The sequence below is a fragment of the Periplaneta americana genome, chromosome 3, assembly GCF_040183065.1.
Source record: "Periplaneta americana isolate PAMFEO1 chromosome 3, P.americana_PAMFEO1_priV1, whole genome shotgun sequence".
In the NCBI taxonomy this organism is placed as follows: domain Eukaryota; kingdom Metazoa; phylum Arthropoda; class Insecta; order Blattodea; family Blattidae; genus Periplaneta; species Periplaneta americana.
In genome coordinates this window covers 70,633,181-70,645,957 of record NC_091119.1, presented here as the reverse complement: position 1 = coordinate 70,645,957, position 12,777 = coordinate 70,633,181, and the positions used below count along the sequence as shown (strand labels likewise).

Below are 12,777 nucleotides of genomic sequence, written 5' to 3'. Positions count from 1 at the left end.
GTCTACTGGATGTATTTATTTCTATGTACAGATACGGAAATAAAATTTGGAGCTTCCTTATTGTAGAAGTTTCTCTTACAACACACTGCACATGTGCAGTAAACAAGAGCTCCTGTATATATGCTACTTGTGGACAATCGTGCGAAATTGTTGCCTACATACAGGTGGACCCCCATCAAGAATCACTCAAAATTTTAATCCCGTATCTGTAGGCCTACACAGTAATAATTTCTAATTTTTTTCTATCTGCGAAAGTCAGCATTTGAAAGTGTTATAGAAGGTAAAATTGATATTAGATATAGGCAACAGTATATTCAGATTTACTTTTAATCCAAAATTTTGGAAACCTTGCCTTAGTGGTTCAATTGGACGGAGTTACGCAATACCAGACCAACCGACAATTTGGAGAAAAAAAAAAGAGAGAGATATTTGCATAAATCTGTTGATGGCAGGGTAATTTAACTCAGAAAACATCAAGAATGCGGTATCTGAATTTTGCTGCTATTTATAAGTAATAATTCATTTATTGCATAAAATTAATTTATTTTGCTTTGAAATGTTAATTCAACTGCCGGTCTCTTATCAAATCGGTTAGCCTTTTTCGGTATTATTTGTGCTATTTTTGTTATGAATGTTCTATTTCTTGCATAAAATGTTTTATAAAAAACAGATTTATTTCAATGTCAATATCTCGAATCAGGTTTTTGGCACTTGGTCTCTTACTGCGTAACTGCGTCCAATCATGCGTAACAAATGTGGTAAATCCTTGGACATCGAACCCTCTCTGCTTTGTTCTCCGCGATAGGCCTACCTGCTCTGCTCGGAACTGAACATAGACTAAACTCGCAATGGAAAGCAAAAAATAATTCCGTGTATCTCTTAGCCAAACGTATTTCTGCCTATATTAAGCAATTCATCTAATGTATCAGTTTATTCTGCGTAATACAAAAATGACGACAGAATAGTATGACCAATCAAGTACGAGTATATCGTCTTTGTGTGGTTTTGATTTCAAATAAAGACCATTAACTTACCTTGTTGAGTTAAAATTATTATAGGCCTACGTACAGTATTTCATGTTACTCATTCGCGAATACAGACTCGCAGATACTGAATATGAATAAAATCCACCCAATAACTAGGAGAAATAGTAGTAACAGACAGCCAGACATGCGGTATGCTCAAAATCAACAACATTGTATCAACTGTATCAACACTTCTAGTGAGAAAGTTATAAAAATATACAATGATTTAGTCGACCTCGATAGTGCAGTTGGTATAGCGCTGGCCTTCTGTGCTCGAGGTTGTGGGTTCGATCCCGGCCCAGGTCGATGGCATTTAAGTATGCTTAAATGCGACAGGCTCACGTCAGTAGATTTACTGGCATGTAAAAGAACTCCTGCGGGACAAAATTCCCGCACACAGGCGACGCTGATATGACCTCGGCAGTTGCGAGGGTCGTTAAATAAACCATAATTTTTTACAATGATTTATCATTCACTCATTCTGAAAGACTAAAATATATGATTTAATATGCTTTGTCATCTAAAATACGTGCCTTATTTTTTTTAACTAGGTACTGGAAAATAAATTTAACAGCATCTGTACATTACATGTAAGGAGAAAGAAAATTTTATGTGTGATTAACACTTCTAAGATATTAAGGACATTTTTAGATTTTTAATTGTTAGTCTACAATATTTCATCCCTAGCATCACAGGGGGAGTGTGTAACGAATGCAATAAGATATTACAAGAAGGCTTCATTAATTGAATGTAACATCAAATTATAATATTAAGGATACCTTCAGTTTTTAATTGCCATTCTACATTGTTTCATGGCTTGCTCACATGGAGGGCGTAACGAATGCAATAAGCTATTGCAAGAAAGCTTCATTAATTGAAGACCTCCCGGAAAAAGGATGTAGACTACCACATAAAAATCTTGAAATATGTGATATAGGTGGAAAAAGTAATTTTAAAGCATTTATAACAAATTATTCCATTCAATAGCCGAAGAAACTTGCATCCTTGTTTAGTCAAATGGTTGTGATACTACGAGTAAATATAGGGTAATGAAATATGCCCCTGAAATTATTTTTCTTACTCCTGAAACATGAATTACAGTTTTGTTGGATACATCCTTATTATGGAATCGTGTAGGACCATTTAAAAAAATTACAAATAATGGCCGTGGCTTATCAGTATATATTTCTATTAATAAACTTCCTCGTACGTAATCGTGAAAACTTTGTAACTAATTCAACAGTTCATAGCATAAATACTCGTCAAAAAATAACTTTCATACTCCATCGGCAAGTCTATCATGATATCAAGAAGGAGTGCGTTATATGGCACTAAAATTTTTTAATAGCCTCCCTATGGATATAAAAAAGTCAAACTCAAAACATAAAATTATTTAGAACCAAATTAAAGACGTACCTAAGTTCTCACGCCTTCTATTCTGTAGGTGAATTTATGATATTCAACAACACTGCACGAATAGTTCTGTCTTATATTAAGTATCGATACTAACTCCTTGTGTTGTACTAGTATATTGTAAAACTCTTCTGTATATATATTTCAACTAGACTGTGGCTATAATAAAATTAAGACTTTGTAGTCCCTACTATTAAGATTTTTTGACACGTTCCATATTCTAGCTATGAAGCATCCACGAATACCATGGAATGTAAATAAATACAATACAATACAATTCTGGGAAGATCTTCAATTGCTGAATATCATGAAAAGTAACAAAAGATTTGAGTAATGGAATTCAGAGTTTTTAGGAATTTCGTTTCTTCACTTACCATATTGTGCAAGAAATAAAATTAATTTATTCCATTACAATAAATGTATTTCAAGGAAATATTCCAAAATTAGTGCAATGGTGAACATCTTGTATTGGTCAACGACTTTTCAACTTGACAATGGAAGGTCACCATGTTAACTAAAGGGACTGAGCAACAGTTCAAGAGATAAGCAACTTACTAATATTGTAAACTATTGATCACAATGCATTATCCATATTCTTTTAAAAAATACAGAGTGTCATTCAAAAAACTCAAGTTGGCTTGGATATGTTAAAAGTGTACAGCCGCACAGAAATATTAAATTTTGTGTTCCTTATTTTACTAAACTCAGGATGTTCATACCGCAAAAACTATCAAAGAATGCATGCAAACATGCTACACAAAAATTCCTGTATTAGCTCACTAACAATTGTAGGGCCTACATTGATTTTAGAAGTGTAGTTAAATTACTATATTATATCCGTTGCAAATTAATCTATCATAGACTTTCATTTCCCATAACTTGCATTACAATAAACAACCAGATTTTTTTTCTAAACTTTTTACAGTCATATGCCTACATTTGTCTGTAAAAATAATTTCGTATGCCGTGTTGGAAAGGATCTTTCAACATAGCAGTATGTGACAGGACAGTATTTACAGTAATTTCCTACACCAGTCCCAAAGCTTCTGTAAGTGGTTGCCCCCTGTTCTAGTCGCTCTACTGCTACAGAGAGCCAAAATTAGTCCTATTTAGGCCAGGCTTTCTCGTAGACCGCCAAGAAACGCGTGTTGCAAAATGGAAAAACCGATGAAGCTGAAAAATATATTATGCTGCTTTCATGTTAAATAAATAGTTAGTTCTGTTCAATTGCTAGTAATAAATTATTCTTTTGAGGGTGTATCAGAATTCAACTTTTCAACAGTTAGGTCTAAATAGGCTATCTAGCATCCCATGCTGTCTGCAGTTTTATAATCTACCGACAGCCAGATAGTATTATATCAATCGCCAGTGTCCGAACGAATCCTGCATAGAGTTCCCTCATACGTACTACGAACATAATTTTTCCTTCTGATGGATTGTGATGGAATAGGCTATTTCTATGGCAATATTTTACAAGAAATCTTCAAAATGATAATTCTAAAATCTAAAGGATGTTGAACGGGATATTTGCTGCGACAATGGCTCGACATAGATTAGCATGAAATTTATTTTTTTGTTTGAACTAGGCCTATTTAATCTCTGATTAGTAGAGACGGTTTCATCTTAAAATACTAAAAAGAGCAGATTTGTCTATGTTCGTCGAAAACGCATCACGCAAAGGCACTTTTCAGTGCCAATAATTTATTTTGTGTGCACAGGCCTAAGGTAGGCATTTACATGATACCTCCATTCTGGTTGGATGATTGTCCACCTCTGCTTCGGCATGTGGACGTGAGGCCAGCATCCGGCTGGTCGGTCTTGGCCCTTCATGGGGTGTAGCACCACAGATTTATTTTACTTTACTAAGATAGACATTTTGAAGGAAGAGGGAAATGAAAGTAACCATGTTCTGAAATTCTGTGGCCGGGAGGAAAAAGGTCTTAAGTCAATTTTTTGTGAAAATGAGATTTTTATATATTCTGAAAGCTCAAACAATTCTCTACAATCTGGCAAAACGGTTGAAGTCAAAAAAGGCTCCTGACTGGATTTATAGAGCGTTACCAAATGTCCTAAGTACTTTTTGAATCGAGCACACACACAGAATAAAGGACTTCAGAATAATTTAATACTTTATTCCTTACAAACATCACATGTTACTTTCCATGTTTCCCTATTAAAAAGGTCTAACTTGTATTTTAGCTATTTTATCACATACTGATGCCCTTTCCTTTTAAAACTTTAAGCGCCAGGTAAACAGTTCTATATTTTTAAGACCTATTTTGCATTTCTAATAATTTACATTTCACATTTATTTTGACATGAAAAAGATCTTATGCTTAAATAGTCCCTTCTTCTCAGTTTGGGTTGTAGTCTTAAAAGGGCTTAAGTGCGGCTATTTTTGGAAATAATCAAGAAAATTGTTAAATGAGCAACATTATCTATTTTAGAAGATATATAAACAAATAATATCTCGGAAAAACCCTCTTAATTAAAAGAACTCTATAATTGTTACCATTTTCAATCAGTCTTTCTACTGCTCTCCTGAAAATATAAAATTTTTATTTAAGACCTTTTTCCTCCCGGCCACAGGATTTATCCCAATATTATTTTTTGTTTGCTCCAGTTTCTCTGGTGTGTAACTCCTTGAACATATTAAGTGGAATTTTTTTAATCATTGTATACCTTCACACAGAAAACGGAATGATAAATAGCTTTAGTGTAAATAATTCCATATTTTAAGCAATCCGATAAAACATTGTTTTTATTAAACACTTCCGATTTCCAAAAAGATTTTAGTAAAGCAAATTTTAAAATAGTTTCAGAAACACTGTCGCTTCATTAGACAGTATCTCTCCTTACGACAAAACTGATTTAAAATTATGCCATTTAACCCAGAAAAGAGCGAAAAAATAAATACACCAACGGGAATTAAACTTTCTTCCAGCCCGTGAACAGTCATTTACTTGTATAAATTGAAACAAAACTAATTTATTTCAGTGCTTACACCTGCTTGCTACATGCTTGGCAGTTTGCCTGTCCATCCGACGTTAAGTCCGATAATTCTTGCAGACATTAATGTATCAGAGAAGCCTTTTAATTCTCAATTATCGGCATTGCACAATTAATCTATTATCATTCATCTATTATTCACACTTCGAAAACTTATGCCAGAAAACATAATATTTTGTTCGCAACAGATGAATAGGTTGGAAGTGTAGTTGAGTGCACTTTCTATTTTTCCAAGAGCCCCTTATTAATTGCACATCGCAGCATCCCGAATGCTATAAAGTAATGAAGCAACTCTTGACCAGACTATCAGATATATAGTACAGCCCTTGTAAAAAAATTAATACAAACTAAAAAATTAATTTTGGAATTTACAATATAAATTTTCGAAAAAAAAGAATAGGTGTTTTGACCTTCAGGGACAAATATGGTAAATAGGACAAATTAAGCCCTGTCGTCAAAATAGGCATTTTTAGGTTCTATATTAGGCATAGTTTTCTATGAAACTTGTAGCTTCCCGGGTACCTACTTAAAAGTTTTTATGCATTTATAATGTAAGGATTAAAATAGGTTTTTACCTAAAGTCCGAAGTCTAGTTACCGTATCAGTAGGCCTAGGTCTAAGTTTAATGTGAATTTTACTCAACAAAGAGTGTAAAATGCCAATTATACCAATAATCTGTTCTAGATACAAAATTAGAAAATAATTTATCCAAATAGATGTGAAATACATAGGTTAGATTAAAAGTAATAATGTTACTGTAGTGACACCAACTGTTGCTACGGCAACACGAGTGGGAAAACAGGCATATTATCATACAACATGTTATTTCCATACATGCATATTCCCCTTTCTCCACGGAGTCCACCTGATCTTTCGAATCAAGTGCAGAGCTACCCTTTTCAATGTATTCTATTTCTTCAGATATAATGATCCTAATATATTGTGAGAGACACGAACAGCACTTCCACAGGTGCGATAAAAACAACCTTCGTTCATCACAAATAATAACTCTGATTCCCCTGGACTTGAATTCGTATATCCAGCGAGTACAGTAGATTTATTAGATTTAGATAATCGGCCAACAGTATTCATTATCACCTGCAACCTAAAATATATATGTTCATTAAACTGATCAGAGATTAGAATAACAAATTTGTAAGCCCTGGAATGAGACGAAAAATCCCCCTGCCGAACCATTTTCGAGTACGTAACCCATCCGTGCCCAAAAATTCGGAGTCTATGACCAAGATACAAAGATAATAGACAATAATTTGTACGGTGTGTATTCTTAAAAAAAAAAAAAAAAAAAAAAAAAAAAAAAAAAAACTGAGAGACACAATACATATAGACTGTATTTTACGATAACACAGAACAATTATTAAACTCTAGAGGCAAATCATTGCCGACTCCGATTGACAGATACTAATGCCAACATAAGAAATAAATTATTCATTTTTATTAAACAGAAAGCCGGGAAATAGATTCTTAAATTACAGTTCATGAATATAAACCTACTCTACATATAATATTTATGATTGTATCATACCTGACAAGGGGTCACTCGGCACATCTCCAACACTGAATCCCTTTTCTTCATAAGAGTAGCGCACCCTAGCACAATTTATGCCAGATGCAGAAACATCTTGAGTCCACAACGTTATTGCTAAAAAAGCTATTGTCCACACTAAAACACACGTATATTCCTTATGGTGTCGCCTTTCAAGCCTCAAAGTCTGGTCCAGCATCTTCCATCTACATCCATTCACAGCCATGCTGCCCGCCAAGGTGTTCGTCACAGCAGCCTTCGTATAAAAAGTATTGACGTTCACGTTTCACTTAAAATTGAAGGTCAGTTTGAATTAAAGTAAATCCAATTTTCTTTCGTGTGCATTTGTACTACATTATCCGGTAATTAAATACCGGCTGAAAGAACTAAAATAAAATACAGACAAAACACATTCACCCAAACACTCAACACTCTGCATCTGTTTGGACGTCTGCTTCACCGCCCGATTCCACTGCGCACGCGCATTCGTATTCGCCGCGCACCTATCATTACGCACCGACGGTCAACAGTTGGAAACCGTGCAATGTGGTGTAAGCAATGAATTGAAAACGTACCTGAAAACAAATGAAGTATTGAACAAGTTGGACAACATGAGAAACAACATTTCCCTACGATAATGTAGTCATCACGAATGGAAAATACAAAGTTCTCGTTTGCATTTTGATTAACAATGTCTCAAAACATCTTACATAAAATGTATATTAAATGTCTATTAGAACAAGCCTCGTCTTATCTCGATTTAGTGCCCATTACGCAATAATAATTATTCTTACATACGTCAGGCGATATCATTGCTTTCTGAAGGTTTTTTGATACGAACACAGCGTATTGTACATTATTTTCGTCTGCTAATAAGGACAATGCCGAACTATAGTAAAGTTGACCATGTAATATTTGATTTGGATGGTCTTTTACTAGGTAAATATAAATTATAATATTGTACGCAAATATATAATTGTAGGGTTCTCTAACACGGGAAACTTTTCATTGCTGCCCCTTCAGATTTTAACAAATGATAGGTTATTTTATTGCTCCGAGAGACCTGAATAAGAATATAAAATGAAAACATGCCGAAGTTGTGATTAAAAGGGCTTAAATAACGTTGCATGTTTTATGTGAACATGTCTGGACATGGAATGGCTTTCGAGAGACATTGACTTGGCTCAACGGATAGCGTGTGTAGTTGTTAAGTAGGGGACCCGCGTTCAAATCGAATATACATTTTGTCAATTTTTTTTTCTTATGTTTTCTTTTCTTGTGTAATCCTTTTTGTTAGTTTTTATTGTTCTCTCATTATCTGGACTCTAATGACAAAAAAATCAGTGTTATTACTCTAAGCCAATAGAATAAAAGTGTTTCTTATTCATTTTCTTGCGAACAAAACAACTTAATTCTGCAATGAATGACAGTAGGTTTCATTACTGAGCAAATGATCAAAACACATATTATCGCATATGCTACAATAGACAAATGCCAGAGTGTCACACTTGAAACATTTGTACTATTAATTATTGAGTGTAATAAGTCCTTATACAAGTACCGGTACTCGGCAATAGTGTTGTCTCTTGGGAACTCGAACACTTCAAAATTTCTGAAATTATCTTGCACTAGTTTGCAAAAGTCACGAGCTGTATTTAACGGATTCATCTAGCCACCAAAATGGTCTCCAATTCAAGATCTAATGCACCGTGCGTAATGAAAGAGCTGAAAAATCAAATAGATGCACAGCAAAGATCTTTCTTGTCCGTTCAGCTAGAACCAGAAGGGATCGGTATTCAGAAGTCCTGCCCTCTACACGTTTTTGTTTTTAAAAGAACAAAAAGTAATAAGTAGCCGGGAACCGAACCCAGAACTTCTACTCGAAAGGCGCGTCCTTAACCGGTTGAGCTACGCAAATGATGGTATAATGATGAAGTACTGCAGTATGTCTATTGGCATGTAGTGACTTTCAACTAGGATTTACGTCCTTTAGAAGTAACTTCGGCATATTCTCAAAGTTGTTTCTTATTCTTGTTTTCATGAGCTTCGAAATGAGCTATATTCCCTTAAAATGGGAAAGGGGTGTGATTAAAAGTTTCCCTTGTAAGATAATAGCATGTAGCCTATGTAACTCATCAAGTCATCAGTCTTGGTTGTATTCAGAGACTACTTGTTCTTGAACGAAGAGGTGTACTTATACAATATTATACTCAGAATTAAACAATAAAGTTATTATTTTGTTTCTTTATGTACCTATAATTTAGTTCTTATGCGCCACATCATAAATTTAGTGTGAATAGTAATGCTGTAAGCCAGTGGCGATTTCTCTTAAGGAGCACAGGAGCAGTGCACCACCTCTTCAAATAACAACATTTTAAAATTTATATCAATGAGCTGCAGTAGACTGTGTGAGCGACGTAATTCTTTATTATAATACTATGTAAAAATAACACTGCATGACTGTGTACTGTTCTTGTTGACGCCTGGGACTTACGTTTCCCGCTCGACACTGGCAGGCTTTGGAGCATGGTAGGGAGGCAATACAATGTGCATAGGAGGGTTTAGGAGCACTTTCAGATGTGTTCTCAAGCTCGTTCCATCATAAATGCTACAATGAATAGTGTGCAATATCTTTTAAATGTGTAATTTTCTATAAGACCTTTACATGAAAAGATCAAAATAAAGAAGATGGGTAGACCTACACATGAATTAAAATTATAAGTGACAAAGAACAGTAATAGAGAAGTGACAAGAAAATTCAACATTCGGACTTAAAAAATGCAATATGCGGCTACAATATAAAAGACGCTGTATTTTGTTTTCCTTGCCTATTGTTCGACGGCAAACATTTATTGACAAAAATAAGTATGTTTTATGAATTTTATTTCTTTTTTTGTTTGAATTTAGGATTGTGTGTAGTAACTATATAATTTTGATTATCATTCTGCAGATAGGATTGATTTGAAGCACATGAATGAAAGAATTAAAAAACACGATTCTTCAGTTGCACACATCAACAATAATGTTAAATTAGCAGTGTTGGGTCAAACAAACATATAGACACAATTGGATTGAATTGGATTGTTGAACTTCACAATGATAACGTTACCAAGAACAGATATGTGCGTGCCGTTTTGTGAAGCTTTTACTTGGCTTTAAGAGGTCACGAAGACGGAAACTCATCTTTAAACGCTAGTATTTTTCTTGGCCTCATCAATTTCAGTTCTGAATTAGACGCACATTTGGAAAGAGGAACAGTGTTTAAGAGCACATCAAACACTATACAGAACGAAGTCCTTCAAGCCATTTTGATGTATGCCATGATGAGATTTCAAAGAAATAAAGAAAGCTGCTGACTTTTTAGCAGTTAAGGCTGATGAGACGACACACGTATCGAATACTTGTGAACGTGTGACACTTTACTTTGCTATTACTGGACCTACATAGGAAACTGCAATTTCTTGACTAACAAAATTATGTAAATCTAGACCTACGTAACATATGTTAATAGTTATGGAGTAGTTAGTATCTATAATAATAACAATAATAATAATAATAATAATAATAATAATAATAGAAATAATAATAATAATAATAATAGAAATAATAATAATAATAATAATATGATAAACATAATCATAATAAATATTTGTGCACCACCAGGATTATTTATCACCACACGCCACTGCTGTAAGCCTATACGTATATACAAGAAATTATTCTAAAAGAAAATTGGTGCTTCTCGATATTTACATTATTTTTTGGTAATTTCATAGAAGAAGTGTACTGGGCACAAAGGCAAACCACGAATAATATCAAGATACTATTTTGATAATATTTAAGGCTGTCATAAATGATGTTAAAATCAAACAAATTTTGAAAATATTCAATTCTGTAAACTTTCTCTTGCACTTTTACATATTTTTCGAAGTTAAACTTCTGCTTAGACCCTGCATAGTACATACTATAATTGATCTTTACTTTAACAAGAACGTACTTCTGTTAAAAACTAATTACAAATTGTAAAATGTAAGATGATATGATATTATAATATATTTCGTCACAGCACTTCTTTACATGTAATGGTGGACCTCACATTTCTCGTATACGGTGCTACCATTAACAGTTATTACAACACTTCTTTGCAGTACGTGCTTTATGTGCTTTCTCACTACCGGTAGGTATCTACCCTCTTATTGCTCAGTCTATTGTACTATTCAATACTTATTCTACATTTCCTTTGCTATTCACTATTTATTCCCTTGTTCTAATATCAGTTCTATTTGAATGCTATCTCTAATACTGTATAGGCCTACCATGGTTCTCAACCTTTCAGAGACTGTGGCCCAATAAATTCTTTTTCTTTAAGACAAGGGCCCAGTCTCAACAACTCGTAAATAAGTTGCCTTTCCAATTTTTTTTAAATTTTATACATTTAACTAACACAAATTTTCATAGTTAAGTATGGCGCATGTAATCTTAAGATATAAGTGGTTGAAACTTGGGGAATATTTATTTTTTTATGTTTTAAGTACCAGTACATCTCTTTTACACCTGAAGAATTTAATGGGTTTGTTGACTAAATCGGAATGTTTTGTGTTGAGATCTCGAAAAAGTTGCGATGGCTTCATAGCTTCATTCCCCAGAAAATTAGCACAAATGACTCATTATCGTAGCAATTGGTCAGTGTCAGGGCATTGTATGAAACCAAATTTTAAGTAATTTTTCACGAGTGAGCATAAACTTTCTTCTGTGTGTTGAGCACAAATGACTCATTATCGTGGCAATTGGTCAGTGTCAGGGCATTGTATGAAACCAAATTTTAAGTAATTGTCCACGAGTGAGCATAAACTTTTTTTCTGTGTGTTGGTTCCCTCCGTTTGCTTATCCTGGAGATCACTCTGTGGACTTGGATGGATGCATCACTAGGTGTTGCGTCACAGACACCAGTAAGAAATTTCTTAACACCAAAATTAAGCAAAGTCCCTTGTCATTTATTCATATTAATATTTAAATATGTATACCTATTATTTTTAAAGAATCACGACACTCGGGTTTTGAAACAAGCACTTATACACTGCAATGTGAACTTGCGAAAAGGCAGTATTCATTATAACTATTCAATATCGAGAGCTGGATACAGACTGCCATAATCTTCAATTTAAGTGAAAAAATGTTGTTTATATTTCCCAGCTAATTGGCCACTGACATCTGCAACACAGTTTTGAGAACAGAGGATTCACCACCCATTGTAATCGGTTTGCAGCAATGTTTTTGACCAGTGATAAAGAGCCGTATTCCCTTTACCAAATATTTCTAAGTCTGAAAAATATCAGATCTTTAAAAAATAAGAGGTTTGGTCATTGACATTTGCTTCAGAGATGTTATTCAGATTTTAGAATTTAGAGTTTAGAGACGATCTGGATCTGCGCCCTTCGACACAGTCATGAAAATTATTCTCCTAAGAATATTCCCACTATAAAATATTTATTCGTGGAAAATGCGTCGAAGAGTAAATTGACAAATTCTAGGAGAGTATATCACAGTCTGATGTAGGCTAATTAATGTCAAAGCCCAGCATTTGAGACACTGCTGTATACCACTTTCTATTCTTCTTTAATTATTAATTCTGTCCTACATTTTCTATCGCTACTGCACTGACTGGCAAAAAAAAAAAAAAAAAGTGGATTACTTTATTTTTTAAAGAACTAGTCACTTTGTCCAAAGGGCCAGGCTTGTTATTCATAATCATAGCATTATTCACATTCACTTTACACAAAGGAA

The 12,777-nt window shown here is 34.0% G+C and overlaps 1 protein-coding gene across 2 annotated transcripts in view; it reads left to right on the top strand.

Annotated features, from left to right (window-relative positions):
* Positions 1-7,645: 7,645 nt before the first annotated feature.
* The window catches only part of LOC138696157 (pseudouridine-5'-phosphatase-like), a 51,302-nt gene continuing 46,170 nt past the window's right edge, over positions 7,646-12,777 (top strand). Inside the window, exon 1 of one of the 2 annotated variants that reach the window (XM_069820730.1) lies at positions 7,646-7,932. In XM_069820730.1, the coding sequence (XP_069676831.1) occupies positions 7,875-7,932 (58 nt within the window). In that variant the 5' untranslated portion in view covers positions 7,646-7,874. The remainder of the gene's footprint in view (positions 7,933-12,777) is intronic. The other variant, XM_069820729.1, reaches the window with a different exon arrangement.